Source organism: Pithys albifrons, chromosome 4 (genome assembly GCF_047495875.1).
Source record: "Pithys albifrons albifrons isolate INPA30051 chromosome 4, PitAlb_v1, whole genome shotgun sequence".
Classification (NCBI taxonomy): Eukaryota; Metazoa; Chordata; class Aves; order Passeriformes; family Thamnophilidae; genus Pithys; species Pithys albifrons.
This window is the reverse complement of record NC_092461.1, coordinates 44,699,372-44,722,508: the sequence shown is the minus strand read 5'-3', so window position 1 is coordinate 44,722,508 and position 23,137 is coordinate 44,699,372. Positions and strand designations below refer to the sequence as shown.

The following is a 23,137-nucleotide window of genomic DNA, read 5'->3' as shown; positions in this document are numbered from 1 at the left end:
GACAGGACTGAAACAAGCTCTAACACAGGAGGTGACACAAAATTTTTAGAGGAGGTCTTATTTACATAGATAAAGCTGCTCTAATATTTATAACACACATCTTTTTTTGTAAGAGACCCCCTGTCAATAAGTCAGAATATCCTGCTGCACAGTGTATACTCAGACAAATATGACTAGTGCTCCAATCAGTAGTTTGCTATCAGCATTTCTAGTATTTAAATACTCATAATTAGGCTACATGATGAACACTTCATTACAATGAAGAATGGCACTGCCATTTATCACTTCTGTCATTTCAATGGAACCTAAAATAACACTGATTTATAACAAAATACCAGAAGATTATCTATCTTATTTTTGCCTGTAGAACAGGAATAAATTTTAAAAGTATACTGAAAGCACAAAAATTGATAGTTATTTTTGTTCACTCTCTGTAGATCTTTTTCTTTTCATGTATGCCTCTGACTCCTTGGTACAGGAACACTTCAGCATACAGCCATGGAAAACAGTACCTTGCACTTACCCAATGTCATAAGAGAGAAGGTATAGGGAGATGGGAGCTTAAAAGGAAATAAACTACTCTGCAATTGTGACACTGATGCAATGTTAAGGTGTAACTTTGCAGCAAATGTGTATTGGTACAAACTGTTCCTCTCCTGTTAGAAAAATCTAAAAAGTATATGAAGGTTCTAGGCATGTTCTATAAATATTTTTCCCTGACTGAGAAATTAAAACTCTTTCAAAGAACTACTCATACTGTAGAAGTTTTGGTATTTGCCCTCATGAAGGCTAGAAAAAGTATGTGTGTTTTTCAGGACAAAGGTGAAATGTAAAGAACTGGGCAAAATATGGGGATTTCTTTTGTTTTTGTTTTTGGTTTTTTTAATCATATACGAAAGCCATTTCGTTATAGTATTAAATGTGCATATTTAAAAAAAAATTATTTTGTCTCAAGACAGTGGAGCTGAAGATTTGCAAGCAGAAGCAGAGCAAGGATAGCCAAGACTAGAACTAGTCTTTAAAAAGCTAATTTATAAATTCCTTAGAATTTAAATGTAAACTATGTAAAAATAGTAAGTCTAAGCATAATAGTAGTTTAGAAAATGTTTTCTTTCAGTATACTGTAAAGATCTCTTCCATTATTTGATTTAAGAAACAACTTTTTCTTTGCATCCAAACATGTAACTGTATATCTAAGTGCATCTGCATAAACACATATAGATGTGTTTTTACATGTACTTCTACACAGAGGTGTCTAAGAATACACACATCTGTATGTGAGTGGGATCTCTCTGGATTGCTGAATCTGAACAACGTGCATATCAGCCCAATGGATGGCAAGTGCCAAGAGTGAAAAAAATTAGCGGCAATGGAAAAGAAGTGTCAGAGAGGACAGAAGCTCTCTCTGAGGCCTGAAGAGACCACATTTTGTTCTTATTGCTCTTACTTACAAGAGGAATAGAGGTTGTGCAATTTTGTAACAAGGCATTAATGCATTAAAAACAAAAATGGGTATGCAAGACAATGTCATATTTAGTAAAACTCAGCTACAAAGCAAGAAAATGTATCTCGCATAGCATTTCACAAATACAAAAGCAAATGCTTTTCAGTTTGAAATTACTGTCCACATCAAATGTGTAGTTTAAAAGGATCGCTGAACTAAAAATAAACTATTTGAAATAATAACTCTCTTCAAAAATTTAAGTAATGAGAGTTCATTTTTTAATTTTTTTCATTTTAATTTACAAGAAGAAAGAACAATTTTCTCTTAATTTCAACTAATATGAGTTTTAATTTCTGTAAGAGGGAGTTATTAATCTTTTTGTCGTATTCTAATTGGCAAAAATTTTGGTAAGTCTTTATTTTAAGTGATAAATAGCAATAGTGATTTTGGAAGACTATCTTTTTAAGAGGAAATACCTCTGAAATGTCCATATTACTTGTCCTTTGATTGTATCTAATGTTCTGTGATCACTTTATTATAGTATAGGAAATAATACTAGAAAAAAGTTTTAAACAGTCTTATTACAATGAGAAATTTTGCTGAGAGAATACGGATTTCATATCCTGATAAAAACAACTTTTGAATTGGGTTAAAATGAAGAAATATCGTTTCTTTTCAGTCAAATATTACCAGGAGTAGTCAAAATATGCTACATAAATCCAGCTGAAAAGTACTTGAATGATATTTGTGCACTATAACTTTGATAATCAAAGGCATTTTTTCCTGGTTTGTCATAAAATTTTATTAATATTTACAAGTGAAAATAATCTAAAACATCCTTGAAAATATGTAGGATAGCATTCTTTGGTTGCATTTTTTGTTTTTCTTTCTGATAAAGAGCTTAATACCTGATAATACAATTGCTTGATTTTAGTGATAATGCAAATTAATATTATGACAAAGCTGATAACTCCTGCTTTTGAGTAAAAAACTGGAAAACATTAAATAAGAAAAAAACATTAGCAAAGACCTTTCAAATGTAATTTTGATAGAGTGTCCTGGTTCAGCTTCTATCACCCACTCACAATTCAAGGAATCTTTATAATACCCTGGCCAGCCTGGAGAGAGAATTACTCCACTGGGAGATGAAAAATGCCCACCACATGGAGCTAAAAATGAAACAAAGAGAAAGGTAAATAACACAGACTTACTATATGCAATTCACCATTATCATTTTCAATATAGGACAACTATAACAAGTTTTAAAAATCCAGTTGCAGGAAGATGGAAAAAGGCTTCAAAGCTGACATATTCTATAGTGTTCAGAATTAGATGGAGATAACAGAAATAAGACTTAAAAGAAGTAAAATAAACAGTTCAATAATTCAATAATAAGAGTTAAATAACCTGACAAAGGGGTTTTTGTTCCACTTTGTTGTTTTCCTGCAATAAAGGACATAAACCAAAACATAATTCCTACAATGCGTCATTATTTTTGCTTTTAATTTTGAGTAGAGAGATTTGGCAGACTTCAGAAGGTTTTAATTGAGTATAAGCTAGAAAGCAGTGAAGTGTAATTTTAACTTTGACATAAATCCACTGTCATACCACATACATTTTGCTTGTCATGTTGACAATTCATATTCCTCATTAATGAAAAATGAATAATAACCATCCCTCCAAGTCCAGTTGATATTTTCAAGCACTTGGAAAATATATAAACATATATATAAGTATATAAATATATACAAATATATAAATACTCTACAAGTAGAATTACTAGAAATATAATTTTTCTCTTAGAGAAAGTGTGTAAATATAAACTAGGAAAAATGCATTAAACCATCATTGAGCCCGAAGTTTTTGCTAATTGTTTTTTACATATTTCAGTGGTTTAATGGTAAATTAATTACATGAATAATCTCCACAACTGTAAGCATTACAAATACAAAGAGCATTTCTTTGATAACAATTCTGAAATCAAGTACCAACTCCCCCTGCCATGGGCAGGGACACTTTCCACTAGACCAGCATCACAGAATATTTTCAGTTGGAAAGGAGCCACAAGGATCATTGAGTCCAACACTGAAGTGAACTGCCCATACAGGGACTGAACCCATGCCCTTGTCACTGTCAGCACCATGCTCTAAATGAGTTAAAAAATAGCTGAAGAAAGTCTGGTACAGAGTGAGGGAACTTTCCATTAGCTCATCATTGTCAAGACAGTCATAGGGCAAAGTAGACATTCTCAGAAGCAACAATTAGGTTTGACTGAAGCTGATTTTGACTATGTAGAGTGCTAGTCTATCCCTAAAATGACATAATTTCACAGGGGAATAGAGTAAGAACCTTAAGACTAGTACTGCTTAAGGATAGATCTTTTAGGTTTTAGTCTTGCAAAGCTTTGTGTGGGTTTTTAATTTCATGCTTCAATGAAAACCCATTTCATCTGATCAATTTACATGCATATGAAAGTCAAGTGCATTGTGTCATTACACTTTCATCAGATCATCTTCTCCTCTGTGGTATGGATAGGTGGCTGAGAGAAAGCCAGTAGGAGTACTTGGCACACTTTTGTTTATTTGCTTTCAGTAGTAGATTGTTTATTTTTAGTTTTATTTAGTCTTTCTGAAAAAAAAAATCACCAAATAACTCTGTATTTCACCGTCTCAAAGTTCATATACAGGTAACATATCAGGATTTTTCCCCCCCCCCGATTTCTTTTTGTAAAGGGAAAGATGAGCTTTCTTGGTTTCCTTCCCAGACTCACTAGAAACATACACATATTTATTTACATCATAGACATCTATATTTAGGCAAAGATTTTCACTTTTGCTTAAGGTTTTCTTTTATTGTTGAATAAAGTATCTTAGAAAAGAACTAATAAACTTTAAACATCGGGAATAAATTTTGGCCTCTTACCAAACACTCCAGTATTCACTTCCAAAGCAAATGCAATATATCAGGAAAGCTTTTGAAGATGATGGATTGAAAACAGTCCTGGAGAGAAAGACTTGTGGATATTGGTAGGTGACATGAGCCAGCAATGTGCACTTGCAGCCCAGAAAGCCAAATGAATCCTGCACTGTGTCAAAGGAAGTATGGCCAGCAGTAGGTGGTTATTGCTCTCTGCTCTGTCCTTGTGAGAGCCACCCATACTGGTACTGGTACAGTACATACCATTGCCTATATTATTCTGTACTTCTCCACTGCAAAAATAGATTAATTTTGCTCTCTTTGACACAATTTCAAATTGAAGACCATGAATTTTCATACGTTTTTCTGACCTTCATTTTTCGCAGGAGATTACCAAGCTTGTATATCAAAATGATGAACTGTTGTAAATAGATTTTTTTAAATTATTTTTAAGGACATAATAGCCCATCTTTTCCCTATTGTGTAGGGGGGAAAATAGTTTTTCTAAAAGTTATGTAGATTTCAGAATTCAATATGCTGCAAACATTTATAAATATGCAGATTTAGGCTTCTTGTTTTCATCACTGAGGATTCTAAAATGGGGTTTCCCACTTTTTACCTTAAAGTCCCTTTTTCAGACTAACTCCACCAAACAGAACCAGTCAAACAACAAAGTATTTAAACTCATATTCAGCTCAGCAACCAGAAGGTTGACTCTGCGGCATTCATTATCCCTATATTTTATTGTATATAGCCACTTATACATATTCATAATGTATACGGAGCCTACAAATTACAAAATATACCAAGAACAGGAATACCAGATGGCCTTATTTTGAGACAGTATACTACTATAGCCAGAATACATTTTGCTACACTTGTAAGGTGTTCCATATTCTCAACAAATTTTCATGACACCATTAAAGATTATACTTAGAATGCAGAAAAAACCTCTAATACAAAAATATTCCCATGAATAGTAAATTAAAAATAATGCACACTATAGGACTGTCTAAATTTGGAATAATTTATCTTTGTATTTGGGATCTCACAATGGTAAAGTGTTTTGTTGCTGGTTTGGGTCTTTCTTAAAGAAAACCTCTCTTACTCATTTTCTGGTGATTGTTCTTCCTGATGCTGGCAGGGCAAGATTATCAATAGATTTTTTTCATTTGACTTTCACCATCACATCCTGATTTCCTAGACCCAGAAGTCCTTCTCTTCACAAGAGCTGGAATATTTGGTTTATTTTAAAGAGACTTTCTTAAGAAAATAAAACTTTCATCTTGTCAAAGGATTGTTTCCCTGACTTTTTTCATATTGATTTTCAACCCGTGTTCTTTTTTCCAGCTATAATTGATGGTTGCCTGACAGATTCATTCCCAATGTCTGTGTGTTTGAAACAAAATAATAGAAATAAAACATAAGGCTGTCATCAACCAGAATCTCTTTGTCAAACACAAGGATATGCCAAATACTGAAAGCCAAACTTAGTCTGATTCAAGAATTCTCACAAAATCATTTGTATTTATTTCTTTGTATAGTAAGGTACGGGGTTTGAGACAGGAATTTTCTGTATGTGAGTATGAATAAGGCTTTGAGGATGACAGGCTAATCACTGAACACCTTGTAGATTCATAGTTTTAGACATTTTTTATTTCCAAGAGCTTATCACCAATGCTACAGAACTGCAGGATAATAAGCAATACAGGAGTTATGCAGGAAGACCAAGGTGAGCACTTCAGCACAGGTACAACAGCACAATGCTACAAGACATTATGGGAATATCCTCCATATAACCCTCACATAGGAGGGCTGACATGCACAAGGACAGGAATCCCAAATTCAAAATCATCAGAGAGCAGCAAAAGCAGGACCGCTACACTAGAGAAGCCAGAAGCCAAGGATGATCATGTGTACACACATACACACACATACACTGAGTGAATGCTTTCGCAAACAGATCCAGCTTCACCTGAGCAAGGTGAACAGGATCGGACTGGTTACAGGAAAACTATCTGGTGACAACCGAGTGGCTGTCAGATGGATGCAATTTGATGAGTTAAGTCTAAGGTCAAATTGGGAAGTCACATGGGCACGTTGAGATCAGCTGGGAACAGGTCTGGAGGCCAGCAGTCTTGCAGCATTGCTGAGATTGGGATCAACAGCCCCAGCCTGAGCTGAAATAGGATCCTGGGCTTTGGGTAGGGCTGGGGAAAAGCCCCAGCAGAGGCTGGTCAGGATTGCCCTGAAAAAAACTGTGCTGACCCTGTCCATCTGCACCACATTTTTTATTAAATAGCTCCGATATAGATTGTAATTGCTGACATTTCTGCAGTGGAAGGAAAACTGCACAGTAGTCACATTCAGTGTCTCCTAGTCAGTATACGCCTTTGATTTGATATATATGACAATGAAATTATGAGATGTATGTAGAGCTTATATGAAACAGTACAGGCAAATGTGTAGACAATCATGACAAATTTTGAACATCCTAACAGACCAAATTACAATATTAGTTTGAAAATAATTTTACTTATATTCCAATTTTATCTTAAATTTGAAAAATATGCCTAATTCTAAAGCTGAAACATCTAATACAAATATACCCTTGCCTGAACCTTTAGGATTCCAGTATATGTTCCATTCAGAGTCTCAAACCAGCTATGGATCAGATTATCTTGTGCAGGGACTGACACTAAAAAAATATTCCCCATAATGTAAGTTTTTAATATAATATTGAAAATGCAACTTTATATTTTATTAGCAGAGTTGTACAGCTTCATGAACCTTATAATAATGAAGAGGCATTATAGTCTATAGTAATTTTGTCTAGTAAAACTGACCAATCTTATATCTATGAAACAATAATAACTTATCACAGAAAGTACACTGGATGCAAAGGATACTATCAGCAGTCACATTAATGTACTAAAATTATGCAAACTTTGTCACAAATGCAGTTACTTAGTGAAAATACGAACTAAGCTTTTGATTAAAATAAAAACACACAATAAATCAGTGATTATATTATCTCCATTCTAATCTGATATTGTATTAATAAATATCACTGACCACTAAAATAATTTTAATTTTTTTGTCTATTTGAAGTAGGAAGTCAATAGCCATATATTGAAGAAAATTTTCTATATGAAACTGGGTGTAAAAAAATTTAAATAACCCAAACCAAAAATATCCTCCAAAAAACCCTAGAATTTTTAACTGCTTAAGAACCTGGAGTGAAAAATTGACAAGAGATTTAAATATCAAACTTGAAGAACAGAAGCCTTCCATACAATAAAATAAAGTTCAGTGAAAACAGGATTTTCTTATTTTCTTCTTCCTTAATATATCTTACTCCTAGGTATTTACTAGGCTAATCATGGTACTGATTGGACTGGACTCCAAAACTGCAAAGATTAATCTTATGGGTGTTTTTCTAGAACTGAAATTCATTGCTTTAAACATGTTTTCAAATCAGACAAATACATTCTTTAAAAACAAGTGGAGAAAAAGACAAAACAGGAGTGATTCCTTCAAGCACAAAATGTCTTTGGGAAATGATAGTTCCTCCAATGCCAAATAAGAACTATCTAAAAGTATGAACAGTGTAAAATATTCCATTCCAGTTCTAATGAGTTTCTTAGATGAGCCTTCATCATTACAGGGGTTATACAGCAGTGCTTACATTAGTGATATATATGCCGTTTTTTCCTGTGTTTTTTTTCTGTCCTTATAACAGTTGTAAGAAAAATTCACTTCTGCAGACAGGTTTATAATAAAAACTAGACTTCTTTTTTAAGAACTAGCTTTTTCAGGAGCTTTGTGATATCCATCAGCAAAAATCTGAACTTTTTTTGGTGACAAAACACATTACATCAAGTTCTCCTTAACCAGAAAGAAATATTATACGTACCTCCACACTTTGGAATAGGTCCACTCCACATTACTTTTCCATCCATTAGCATACAAGTAATTGTTTCAGTTCCTTGAGTTTTAATAAATCCTTCCTCACATATAACAGAAATTGAGCTCCCCAGCTGAAAGTTGTCACCAAAACGCCGAGCATTAATTGGCACTCCAGGATCTGGGCACTCATTATGTCCAAATGCTTTTTAAGAGAAGAGAAAAAAAGGAAGGCAGGGAGAGACAACAGTGTGATAACTCTAGTAAGGAACAAGACATTTTTAGGATTTTGTTCTGCAAGTAAGAACAAACAACTTATATTAGGAAACAAAGGAAATAATAAGAAATAAAAAAATTGATCAAGAGTTGAAAACATACACTAGTACAAAAAATTGCTTAAAACATAAAGTTATACCAGCATGACTCTCATCTTGGACAGCTAGGTGCTAGCAGATTTCAGTGATGGCCAAGTTGTCCTTTCCAACAGTCCAGCCTATCTAATGTTACAATAGACCAGAAGCATCCTTCAGAAAGGCAGGGCAAGCATTTATGATATAATAACTTTTGTGATCTTTTGTATATCCAATTCACTGTCACACCATTTGAGACATAGTGACCTCAGTATGTCTAATACCACCATAGTTTATTTTGTTTCCTATACTGAATGTTCATGAACAGTGACAAAAGGGTTTTTTTTTTTTTTGGCAAAAGAAATAAAACTTTAAACATAAGATTTTGTTTAAGGTGAAAGAAATTCCTAGTATGTACAAATCCTTCCAAAATGTCACGTTTATCTTTAGATAAAGTGAAAAAAAAATAATTTACCTGTATACAACTAGATACTATAACAAAGCTAATCCATGTCTTTTACTACAGAACACACCTTACACTTGCAGTGGAAAGATCATCTTCCTACCAGAAATGAGCAAAGTCATATTTGTAGCAATATCACTAAATTATATAAATTAGTTATTATAATTTCATATTTTATTTATGATGAATACTGCACATACATCTTCTATTTTTTAACATCTTATATATTTTTAAATGTTGATTTTTCAGTAAGGACACATACTACAAGCACAATACCCACATTAGTTACATTTGATGACTGCAAATCATATCTTCATAAATAATACATATGGATACATCAGAAAAGACAATATCCTAAAAGTATTATTTTCACTTTTTATCTTTCTTCAGTTTTACTAAGGTTTCTCTTTGACAAAACATATCCAAATGACCCCATGAAATTTTTTAAAAAGTAGTATTTTATAAACTTAGCAGAGAGATTTCTCAGATGTTGTATTACAAAGTGTTACAAATCATAGCTTCTCTGGGGACAACCCGTTGTCACGGGGGAGAAGCTTGTGTGCCCTCATGAGGTTGAGAGCTATGCTGGAGGTGGTTTGTGCCACCGGTAGGGTCTCCCATGCCAGACAGGTCTCAGCTGAAGGGTCAGACAAAGTGTGTCCACGGGCAGGATGGGCTCGCTAGTCCTCTGGCAACAATCCTAGGAGAAGGACAACTCCAACTTCAAACCTGGGCAGATGGAGGTCGCTTAGCCCTGTAAGGCCATCCATCTACGAGAAGGATACTCTAACCAAACCTACGTCCTGAGGTATTCACTGTCATCGTCCAAACTGGCTAGGCCGTGGCAGATGAACCTTAGGAGTAAAGGGTGGGGCCAGTTCAGCACACTCTGTGCCTCACCTAAAAAATCCATTCTGCAGGCTTGAAGGGTTCACCCACATTGCAAAGCTCTGTAGGGACAGGCGAGGGTCAAAAACAGCACGTGACAGGAAGCAGCTGGAAGCTGCAGACCCAGCCCCGCATGCAGGTGGTTCAGGATATTGGTCATTCAGGACTTGACCCCAGAGTTGAGAGTCTCGTGGGGTGGCATCCTGAATGACCAAGCAGCCTTTTCTAAGGACAGCATTGCTTGCTCCACATGTAGAGAGGTCTGGAAAAGGTGGACTAAACAAAGCTCATCTCCACACCTGGTTAGATAACCCTGGCCAACCGGCATCTTCCATGTGGTCAAACAAAAACAGAGATTTAAGGCATACACCTGCCTGCAAAGGTGTGTTCTAACACTTGCATGTTGGAACATCAGAACCATGCTTGATACTGTGGATAGTGGGTGTTCTGAGCGTCGTTCTGCTCTGATTGCCCATCAACTGTCATGACTCAACCTTGACATTGCTGCTCTCAGTGAAGTTCGTCTTCATGAGGAAGGCAGCCTTAAAGGACATGGTGCTGGCTACACACTCTACTGGTCAGGCAAACCCAAAACTGAAAGACACCTTTCAGGAGTTGGCTTCATGATTAAAAATTCCATTGCCTCCAAACTTGAAAATTTGCCAACAGGTCATTCCGATCGCATTATGTCTCTACACCTCCAACGACACAACAAGGAACATGTTGTTCTTTTAAGCGTATATGCCCCAGCTCTCCAAGCTGACCCTGCAGAAAAAGACAAATTCTACACTGACCTGCACTGCCTCACCCAAAATGTTCCTGCAGATGATAAGATCATAATCCTTGGTGACTTCAATGCCAGAGTAGACAAGAACTCTGAAGCCTTGAAAGGAGTCCTGGGCAAGCATGGCGTTGGAAACTGCAATGACAACGGACGCCTCCTGCTAGAGTTTTGTGCAGAACAGCAGCTCACCATCACCAACACTGTCTTTCAACAGAAAGACAGCCTGAAGACAACCTGGATGCATCCTCGATCCAAGCACTGGCACCTCATTGACTATGTCTTAGTGCAACAGAGAAATGTCAGTGATGTCTGTCATACCCGAGTGATGCCGAGTGCAGAATGTCAAACAGACCACTGCCTTGTGCGCTGCAAACTTAACCTCCACTTCAAGCCCAAACCTAAGAGAGGCGGCATTCCAAGGAGGAGGCTCCAAGTCAGCAATCTTCAAACAGCCACAGTGAGACACAGCTTCCAGGGAAACCTTCAAACTAGACTTAAAGATAATCCCATAGATCCCTCTCCTGAAGCACTTTGGGAACATATTAAAAATAGCATCCTGCAGTCCTCTGAAGAGTCTTTAGGGTTCTCCTCCAAGAAAAACAAAGACTGGTTTGATGAAAATAATCAAGAGACACAGGAATTGTTGAAGAAGAAGAGAACTGCTCACCAAGCACACCTTGCTCAGCCATCATGCCATGTAGGAAAAGCTGCCTTTCGTCTTGCATGCAGTAAGCTCCAACAGAAACTTCGAGACATCCAGACCAAACGGTGGCTCGACCTAGCAGAAAAGACACAACTATGCGCAGATTTGGGTGACCAAAGAGGATTCTATGAGGCTCTGAAAGCAGTGTACGGACCCACACACCAGGTTCAAAGCCCCCTACTCAGTGTAGATGGTCAAATGCTTCTAACAGATAAAACCTCCATCTTGAATCAGTGTCAACAGTGTAGTACAAGGCTGAGCAATTCAGCACATTACACAACAACTGGTGAAACATGAATTGGATACAGCCCCTACTATGGGAGAGACACTTAAGGCCATACAACAGGTGAAAACTGGCAAGGCAGCTGGGGTTGATGGAATTCCACCTGAAATCTGAAGCATGGAGGTCAAGCACTCCATGCCAAATTCCACGAGCTTGTTGTGTGTTCCTGGGAACAAGGCAAACTACCATCAGATCTCTGTGATGCAGTCATTATCACCCTGTACAAGAAGAAAGGAGAAAAATCAGACTGCTCAAATTACTGAGATATTACTTTGCTCTCTATTGCTGATAAAATCCTTTGAAGAATATTTCTGAACAGATTAGTACCCACTATTGCAGAACTTCTATCTGAGAGCCAGTGTGGTTTCAGAGCCAATAGGAGCACCACAGGCATGGCATTTGTTCTCAGACAACACCAAGAGAAGTGTAGGGTAAAGAAGAAAGGTCTCTATGTAACCTTTGTTGACCTCATCAAAGCTTTCAACACTGTCTGTGGCAGATCTTGGAGCCTTTAGGATGTCCCCCCAAGTTCCTCAAAATGATCATCCTGCTACATGAGGATCAGCATGGACAAGTCAGATATGGCGATGCACTCTCTGAGCCCTTTCCAATAACCAATGGTGTGAAACAAGGTTGCGTTCTTGCACCAACTCTATTCACAATCTTCTTCAGCATGATGCTTCAAAGAGCCACGGCAGACCTCGATGAAGAAAACGGCATCTACATCCGATATCGTACCGATGGAAGCCTGTTCAACCTAAGGCGACTGAAGGCCCACACCAAGACCCTGAATCACCTTGTCTGCGAGCTGGTTTTTGCTGACGATGCCACCCTCGTTGCTCACACAGAAACAGCTTTGCAGCGCTTAACATCCTGCTTTGCAGAGGCTGCTGAGCTTTTTGGGCTGCAAGTCAGCTTGAAGAAGACAGAAGTTCTCTACCAACCTGCACGTCAAGAAGTCTTCCATCATCCCCACATAACCATAGGTGAATCAGAGCTTAAGTCAGTCCAGCAGTTCACCTATCTGGGAAGTATCATTTCGTCTGACAGTAAGATCGAAAAAGAGATAGACAGCAGGCTAGCAAAGACATACAGAGCCTTTGGAAAACTGCATAAAAGAGTCTGGTCCAATAAACACCTGAAGAAAAGTACAAAGATCAGTGTTCTGTCTACTCTTTTATATGGGTCTGAATCATGGGTCATCTATCATCACCACCTGCAGCTTCTCGAACGCTTCCATCAGCGCTGCCTCCGTTCAATCCTAAACATCCACTGGTCTGATTACGTGACCAATGTGTCTGTTCTTGAACAGGCAGGGGTCAGCAGTATCGAGGCCATGCTGATGAGAACACAGCTGCGCTGGGCAGGACACGTCTCCAGGATGGAGGATCACTGCCTTCCGAAGATTGTGCTCTGTGGTGAACTCGCCACCGGCTGCCACAAGAGAGGAGCCCCGAAGAAGAGATACAAGGACTCCCTGAAAGAACACCTCAGCTTTGGCCATATTGACTGCCACCAATGGTCCACTCTGGCCTCCAATTGGGATTCATGGAGACGCACCATTCACGATGCTGTTGCTTCCTTCGGGAACACACACAGAGCCAGTCTCAAGGAGAAAAGACAACACAGAAAGAACCATTCCTCGCCAATATAGCCAAAGGAGATGATCTGCTGTGCCTTTTGTGACTGGATTTGCTTATCCCGTATTGACCTTTTTAGACACCAGCACACTTGCAGCAAGCGTGGGTAGTGCCCTTCCCAAATCTTCATTCGCGAAGCCTAGCCATGATGATGATGATGATGATGACAAATCATAGCAACAGAAAAGAGAAAGCATTTATTTATTGACATTTTGACTTAGGAAATGCCACATATTGGGAATGAAAATAATGCTTCAAGTGAATAGTTGTCTACCATTCAAAGATAACATTAAAAATTATGCAATCCCATACTTTTTCATAGGGGTTACAAAAACTTTTCCAATACTTTATGCACAGTCACAACTTTTAGGGAGAGGATTGATTGTTGTTCTTATGACCTTCACACAACACAGAGATAGATTTTCAATATTGTAATCTGTAAATGTAGATAAATATTGAGTTCAGGTTTAGTTTGTTTGTGTATGACACCAGTTTATTCAGGATGCAAAATCAATTCATTGCTCTATATTTTAGCTCAGGAAGTGCTGCTACTGCTGCTTCTATCAATTGTGCTGTACAGATCAGCTTTGGGAGGCAAGGTAGTGAAAGACAACCCGTCCCAGCAACATCAGTCACTCTCTTAGCCTAGCCTGGCTGCAGTTGTATTACTTGATGAGCAAAACTCAGTTTGCCGATACTTCTAAAAAGTTTCATGGTGGAGCTGTACTATTATACACAAGCCTTAGGCTGAAATGAAAAAGAACACATGGCTATATCCTTAATTATATTAATACTTTACCCATCAACAATAAATCAAGAAACCATGGGTCCTTATGACCTTTTATATGTAAAGAGGAGATCCAGTTCTCCTGTTATGGATACTGATCAACTACCATGACTGTACAGGTATGTGAAACAATATTTGGAAAAATACTAGGAAGAAAAATCATAGATCAGGGTGATGTTGATATTTTGTTATTAAGTCCAATATTAACTCTAATTTTAACTCAGGATGTTGAAGCATGCATTCTGCATTAAAATAAAAAAAATAATTCAAAAGTTCAGGGGAACAACTGCAGAGATCTCCTGAGATAGAGAGGCAGAACTGAAGCTAATCAGAATTCATCTAGTTTAAGTCTGCTTTAAAAAGTCCTTGGAAATAATGCCAGAAAGGAATGGTTCACTGGCACAATTCACTGTTTTGGTGGATTGTCCTCTGAAGAGTCTTAGCGGATAAATCTAGCAATAGCTAATAAAGGTAACTCTTTCAGAGGATAATGTAAGAAAAAACCCCAAAAGTTAAGGGAATATCAAATAACAGAGAAACACTTCATCCTCAAAATTATGGTGAAAAATTATTTAAATCCATGCAAACAACTGCTGGCTTATTCACTACATGTAAACTCATACTTCTTTGTAATACATTACAGCTTAAAGAATTCTATCTCGAGAGGTACTGAGACTTAAAAAGACTAGCAGAAGGGAGTGCCAGGGAAAATGCGCTGTGATGAACATACCCTATCACAGCAATAAAATACACTAAAAACCGTCTTTAGGTATAAACCCATCATCTGTGATTTTCAGTGTTTTCTTGTACTGAATTGAAATCACTGAATTAATTAGGCTGATGTCAGAGGCCCACAGTTTGACCTTTGAAAGGCTACTATCCAGATCCCAAGGTTTTAACTTTTGCTAGATAAATCACAATTATATAGTTGTTTTGAAGAGACCAACAACAATTATATGTGTAACTGAGAGAAACAGCAGCTCTAAACTTATACAAAAATATTTGGCCAGCACCACCTACACCTCAATCAATGAGCAAGAGCTCAAAGCAGTCCACCAGCCAGCATGAATCAGACAATCACGAAGATCCACATCAGTCAACAGGGAGATAGTCATAAGTCTGTCTGTGAAATGCCTGCCCATGGAGGGCCTCACAACTTTCAAATCTCCTTTGTATTAAGTCCTTTTTCATGGGCATTAAATATCCATTCCCCTCCATATGTCTCCAATTGTCATACAGCAATTAAGGCATACATTTTGTCTAACGCAACCTAAACGAGGAAATCTAGACTGAAGCAGAGACTATATTTATGTGACTATATTCAGATACTGTGTCTAGTTTTGTTCTCCATAACTAAACAAAGATGTAAATAAAGTGGAAAGCATCCATAAAGGAGTCACAAACATGATACAAGGCTCATACTTTCCCTTAAATTTAGTTCAATGCATATAGCTTGTTAGAGGGAAGCTTGAGGGATGACTGACTTTATGAACACCTTCATAGAGACCAGAAAAATCATTAACAGTTCCTGAGTTTAGGATATAAATGGGAAAAAAGGAGACAGGTGTACATATGCAGTTCTACAGCAACTTAAACCAATGTAATTTCGGGTTGCTATATTCCTGTGTTCTCTTGTACCCAGTGAAACACACTTCTGCCCTATTCTCCAAGCTGAAAATCCTATACCTTTGGTTATTGTAACATTCCCTGCATCATCCATTTTCAAGTCACAGTTTTCTATGGTCTTGCCCCAAAATTTAATCTGCAACAGAAGTTTAATTTATGTTTAATTATACTGGAAGAAGAATAATTATCTGAGACCACATATGTTGCTGTAATAAAAATAAATATGGGGCTAAAATAGTTTCTGAGAAATACCATTAAATAGTCAAATTATGCAATAGTAACTCAGTTTTATTCTTCTTCATTCTATACTTCAAAGGCATCAATGAGGCCATTTACAGTAGTAGCCTACATTCTTTTTACAAAAGTGATTAAGTTTTTCTGTTTCTGTGACATAGTATTTCTACTCCTGAAGGGGGAAAAAAAAGACTGATAGCTCTGAAATATATCAACTGAAATGTTAGCAGAAAATGGATATTTTTAATTAACTTTGGGTTTACAAATGGTAAGATAGAGTGAAAGTCTACCTGGGGTTTATTGGAGTTTTTTTTGTTTGTTTGTTTTTTTTTTTTTTTTTTTTTTTTAATAATCATCTCTCTTGCCCTTAAACTATTTATTGTGGAAAGATGACTTCTGCAATTTATCAGATTGCAGTTGTCTTTACTGAAGAAATAGTAGACATGTTCTCTGGAGTTATGTTTGCTTTTATAAGTAGATTTTAGCTACAGAGTTTAAAAAACACATAACCACCTATATTTTAGCTTTAACACAGTCATGAAAATAATTTAAATATAAATGTCTTAAACTATTCATGTAGGGGATGACCATGTGTGTGGATCTCCTAAGGTGTGACGTAACTGATGAATGCAACCTTAAGGACCAGAGAACTCTCTGTAGAATGTGTGATACCTTGTAACCAGTAGAATCTTTCCACGCATGTTAGGTGAAATAACTAACCATTAGTGTACTGGCATGTAATATACAGGAGTAGATAAAAGTGAAGCTGTAACTAAAAATAAAGTCCTTTATCTTCGGTGAGCCTTCTGATCAAGCTGCTGCCTGAGTTGTCTCTGCCTGCTCTGACCGTTGCAAATCTACTTTACTCTAATATATTCAAATATAGAAAACACTTCAACTCTTTTCAGAATTAGTTTGTTTCATTATACAAATGGTAAAAGTTAATATTGTAAGGTTGCTTCTTTATAAAAAATTAAATTGTATAATTTGGTACTATCAGTGCATACTTAAAATGACTGCTAATTGAGAGGTATCACAATCAGACTTCCAGATGCCTAAGAAATTCTGCAAATTTTTTAAAGGATCAGAATTTATCTGATAGGTGTATTTCTTTGGCATTGAAATATTAAATGTGAAGTGTTGACAGTGTTTAAAGAGTTGCTGTATTTCCAATTAAAAATAAATATATGGATTATTCTATGCTAATCTGCATCTTTCATTTTTACTACAAATGCCACTTTAACTGAGCTATATTTAGTTCCAGTTCTGAAAACTGGATGACTCAAGAATATCCATTTACACACAGGCCTATTTTTTTATCCAAAAAGTCTATCTTAGATTCTCCAATAATTGATTTTGTTTTTCTCATCAATAAATTTAAGCTTGATAGCATGGATCACACCACAGTGAAACATTTCAGCAAACAGAACTCTTAAATATGTTAAAAGAACATGAAGCAGGAGAAAACATAGAGCAAACATTACAACTTCTGTAAAGAAACATGGACTCAATATCTCATTTTCATTATAACTGATTTTATACTTCAGTAGTTCTGAATAATCCCTGACTTTCCAATAATTAGTTACAGTACCAAGATATCAGCTCTCACTCAAACTTTAGTTTGCAAAGATAACTGGTACATAAAGAAGCCAGTAAGAAGCCACCACATTTTCTTCATGAGTATGCTCCACATTTGTGAGAAATGACCTGAGGTTGAAGCAGTTAAGACAGAGGGCTGGGAGTTGAAATATAAGAGAACATTAGAAAAAGAATGTTTGATGAATAATGTGGTGTCAGCTCATCTCTAAGTCTTAATAAGCACTTCTCTGAAAGACTGAGAACATAAAACAAAAGAGAGACAAAAATCAAAGATAGAGAGTGAAAGATGATGTAAGAAAAGTAGAAATCCATAGGTGAATTTAGTATTTGAAATACTACAAAAAATAATATGAATTCTTAGCATTCCCTGGGGGAAAAAAAAAAAAGTGGATTCTGGGTCCCTCAATGATAAACTTCATTTAATCTCATTTCCTCTTTAGTTTAATGGATCCTCTTCACAGAATTTTGCTAGGTTGTTTCAGAGTAAAATGTCTCAAAACCTTCCCCCCCCCCCCCATAGCCAAGCAGGTAACGCATTTTTCTGGCAAGGGGAGATGTAGGTATACAGCTCTCCTTCAAATCATGTTGTTGGACATTTTCCTACAATTTAAGTAAATCTCTGGAATTATATATACTCTTAGATACTAGGGAAGAAGACAGAAATGGTAGTAGTTACTCATGACATCAGACTTTTGGCAATACCAAAATATCCACCATATTTTGCTTATTTTATCTAAATTGTATGTTGAGAAAAAACAAAACCACAATAAAATAATACTATTACTCACTGTTATAAGTGATGTTAAATCCACGTCCTGACATTGAATGGTCAGCTTGAAATTCCAGACGCAAAATATGACCATTACTGGTAAGATGTGAAGGAACTTCAGCACCAGTAAATGTTCCTATTATGGGGGAATCTGGAGAGTCACCATCTTTAACTGCAAGGAAGTCAAACTGAGATTCCAAGTCAAAGTCATTAAAAGAGAGATGGATTCGGCTTCCAGGGTCTGAAATTATTGTCCAGATACAGTTTAAATTATTTCCATACCCCTCTGGATAATCAGGTGAAAGAACTGTTCCCATCGGTGCAGTGAAATTGGAAAGGCAAGGAACTGCCAAAAAAAGAGAGAGAGAGAGATAATAGAATAAAACATTTCAATAAGCACTTATTTTAGTGCTAAGTTTTTACAAGAGATCCTAAAAGTTGTTGATTATCTCAAATGAGGAAATCATTATTTATAATGATCTGTGAATCTGGAAAGTAGATTTGTTTTTTTTAATATTTGTATTCCCTTCCCCTGAGTAAAACTGCCTCCAAAGCAGAGACCCCAAGAAATAAAGAACATCCTTTGTTGGACCGGAAATCCACAACAGTGCTTACAATTTGCCCATGATAATAATCACTGGGAACCACTTATTTTCCCTTGTAGGGAACTGTTTAGATAAGCAGACCTCCCACTGAGCACATTAAAGGGGCAAAAAGTCAATAGTGCCCTTATCATTTGTTGTTCACACAGAGGCACCAGAAATTAGCAAGCCTCAAAGAGACAACAGAGATGTTTTGTTGCTATCAGGAGAGTGTTTTATATTCAACCAATTCAGTTAAGCCATAATAAACTGAGTTGCAAAGATGAAAGCAACTGATTGCACTCTGCATATATTTGATCCGTGGAAAAGTTAAGAAAGGTGCTGCCACAAATACATATCACAACATTGGTTTTACTTATTCTGTATAAAGCAAATGGAAGAGAGCTATAAATGTCTATGATAATTTAAGTGCTAAAAGGTACTCATACATGGAAAAAAATGTAAATAATTCAAATCCTTGATTTCAATTCAGCAAGTTCTAATGTAAGGTAATATATTAACGTATAAGACTAGCTATAAAAAGTGTACAATACATATAAAATCTATAGAATCCTACCCTACCCCCCAACAAAAGAAAAAAAAGCATATAACAAAACAGTATATCAAATCACATAAAGACAACTGCTTTAATAAGAGAAAAAATATATTTTAGGAGTTCTAGAACTTGTCTTGGGCATAATCATTAGGCAAACCCACCACTGAACAGAAGTAAATTCATTCTGTCAGTGGAACTAATTGCATTGTTGTAAGTCTGAAACCAATCATACAAATTATTACCCTGTAAGTAAAAACTTATCATAATGTTATGTCTTAAAAATAATAAGAAGAAAATATTTGGTACATACAAATACAGATTGGTATGTTTGCAGACCACTGGTTGTTTTCTTGGCAAATGATAGATTTCTCTCCAATTAATTCAAATCCAAACTGACACTCAAACCTTAAAACATCACGATTAGAAAATCCATCCCCTTCTCTGATACCATACAATGGTGTTCCAGGATCCCCACAGCTTTCCTTTTCAATTTCTGTTGAAATAAATATGAAATTTATTTATAGAAGAATAAAATAAACTCCCTGCAGATATATGCTGGCATCTAGAAAATTCTAAGCAAATTAAAATCTTCTACATAAGAGCAGTTGCCAAAATACACAACTGAGTCTGATTTTGTATTCAGGCTTCTTAGGGAGAAAATTCTGTGTAAGGAATCCCACCATGGGAAATGAGTGAGTGGTTGTTGGTGCTTAGTTGTTGGCTAGGGTTAAACCACTATAGGGTCCTTGTGTTTATGGAATACTTGAAATTTAAAGGATATGAAGAGACGTATTTCTAACTTATTTTATTTTGTAATATTTTAGACAATAATAACATTGTAAAATATCACCAGTATTATATGAGCTCTCAAAAGTAGAAACAGAGACTTGACCATGCTTCAGTACAGGTCAAATTGATGATCCAATGCCACGGCAAAGAAAGTGAGCAGTGATGAAAAAAAAAAAAAGACTTGCCCAAAGTTGAAAAGAGGCTAGACATAAATATATAAGTATATATGCAAATTTATAAACACACATTATGTAAACACATGCAAAAAATATCTTAGCTATACTCAAATAACATTTTACCTCAGTAGTCTTAACTGCAAAGGATCTGAATGATTCTCTTCTATTTCTACAACTGTTAGAGCTATCATATTCTATTGAATTGCATCCTGTTCTGAACTTTCAGTGGTAGTTAGAGGCTTGGAGGAATCCTTTAAAAAGTATTTCCACTCATATGTCTTTCACAAGGTCACAAGGCAATTCAAGCTAGAATCAGAGGTCTGAGTTGGAAGAGACCTTAAAGATCCTCTAGTTCCAACCCTCCTGCTATAGCCAGGGACACCTTCCACTAGATCATATTCCTAAGAGTGCTCTCCAATCTAACTTTGATTACTTTGTCTTATAGGACATACACAACTTCTCTGGGACACCTGTTCCAGTGCATCATCACCTTTGTCATGAAAGATGTCATCTTTACATCCAATGTAAATCTACCGTCTTTCAGTTTAAACACATTACTCCTCATCCTAGCACTGTACTCCATGATAAAAAGTCCCTTCCCATCTTCCCTGTAAGCCCTCTTTTGGTGCTGGAAGACTGCTATAAGATCTCCCCAAAGTCTTCTCCAAACTAAATAACCCCAGATCTCTTAGCCTTTCTTCATAGGAGAAGTGCTCCGAGCCTCTGATCATCTTCATGGTTCTTCTTTCAACCCACTCTAGGAGGTTCATATTTTTCTTATGCCAGAAGCCCCAGAGCTGAAAGTGGAGTAGATGGGGAGAATCACCTCCCTTGAACTGCTGGCCATGCTTTTTTTGATACAGTCTAATAATATTTCATTCACTTCCTGCTCTGCAAGAGCACATGTTCAGGTCATATCAGTTTTTCATCCACCAATGTTCTCAAGTCCTTATCTGCTAGTCTTTTCTCAATATGATCTTTGCCTAGCCTGTAGCCATATTTGGGATTGCTCTGAGCCAGATGCAGGACCTTGCACTTGGTGTTGTTGAACTTCATGAGGTTCACACAGGTCCCCCTCTCAAGCCTGTCCAGGTCCTTCTGGATGATATCCCTTCTCTTCAGTGTGTTGACTGTATCACACAGCTTGGTGTCACCAGCAAACTTGTTGAGGCTGCACTCAATCCCACTGCCCATGTCCCTGAAAAAGATGATACTGGTCCCAGTATGGACCCCTGAGGGACACCACTCTTCACTGATCTCCCCCCAGACACTGAACTGTCGACTGGAACATTTTGAGACTGACCACCCATCCAATTCCTTATTCACAAAATAGCACATCTGTCAAATCCATCTCTCAATTTTAGAGACAAGGATGTCATATGGAACAGTAGCAAACCCTTTGCACACATCCAGGTAGATCATGCCAGTCACTTCCTTTATTCACCAAAGCTGTAACACCAATGTAGAAGGAGTCCAAATTTGTCAGACACAATTTCTCCATACTGAAGCCACTTTGGCTGCCACTAAGCACCTCCTTATTTTCCATTTGACTTAGCACAGTTTTGAGGAGGCCCTGCTCCATGACCTTGCCAGGCACAGAAGTGAGACTGACTGACCTGTTAATTCCCTGGGTCTCCATTTTTCACTTTTTAAAAATGGGGGTTATGTTTTCTCATTTCCACTCAGTGGGAACCTTACCAGTCTGCCACAGCTTTTCAAAGATGATGGCTAGTGGCTTAGCAACTTCATCTGTCAGTTCCCTCAGCACCGATACATCTTATCAGGTCCCATTAACTTGCACACCTTCAGGTTCCTGAGATGGTCTTTAACCTGGGTGGTCTTCTCCTGTGGTGGGTGACAAATTATTCTCCCAGTTCATGTTCCTGTTCTGTGAGGTGAGGGTTATGGCTAGAGCACTTGCCAGTGAAACACAAGGCAAAAAGATTTTTGAGTACCTCAGCCTTCTCTATGTTGGTTGCAGCCATGTGTCCTGTTTCACTCATTATTGCAGGTACAGTTTTTCCCATGTACCTTTGTTTTCCTATGTACCTGAGGAAATCTTCATTAATGTTATTCGTTCCCTAGTCAAGTTCAGCTCCTGCTGTACCTTGGCTTTCTTGATCCCTACCCTGAGATCTGACAGGGACCTCAGGAGGTGTCCAGGCTCCTGCTCAAGGCAGGGCCAGCTCTGAGCTAAGACCTGGTTGCTCAGGGATTTATCCTGTTGGGTCTAGAAAACCTCCCAGGATGAAGACTGTTCTGGTAAACCCATTCCACTTATTGACTGTCTGTGTGGTAAAAAAAAGCTTTTCCTTATATATGGTCTTGTTCTAACTTATGTCCATTGTCCTGCCAACCTTCCATCATTTACCAATGCAAAGAGCCTGGCTCTGTCTTCTCAATAACCTCCTCAAAGATACTGACAGGCTGATATTAGACCCTACTTCTACAACTCCCTCAGGATCTTCTCACAGGGCAAGTGCTCCAGCCCCTGATCACCTCACAAAGCCTCTTCTGTACTCACTTCAGGAGATCAGTCTCTCAAAACTGGATGCACTGGTCTCCAGCATAGTATGAGCCATTTACTACTACCCTTTACCCTATCATCCAACCTGTTGAGTTTTTTCTGTGGAGAAGGAATAT

The 23,137-nt window shown here is 37.1% G+C and overlaps 1 protein-coding gene across 1 annotated transcript in view; it reads right to left on the bottom strand.

The window, feature by feature from the left end:
* CSMD3 (CUB and Sushi multiple domains 3) overlaps positions 1–23,137 on the bottom strand; it is a 602,810-nt gene that overhangs the window by 251,103 nt on the left and 328,570 nt on the right. Inside the window, exons 14-17 of the mRNA XM_071553967.1 lie at positions 19,840–20,022; positions 18,412–18,738; positions 8,277–8,471; positions 2,475–2,613 (exon numbers count right to left, since the gene is read on the bottom strand). Coding sequence (XP_071410068.1) covers positions 2,475–2,613; positions 8,277–8,471; positions 18,412–18,738; positions 19,840–20,022 — 844 coding nt within the window. The remainder of the gene's footprint in view (positions 1–2,474; positions 2,614–8,276; positions 8,472–18,411; positions 18,739–19,839; positions 20,023–23,137) is intronic.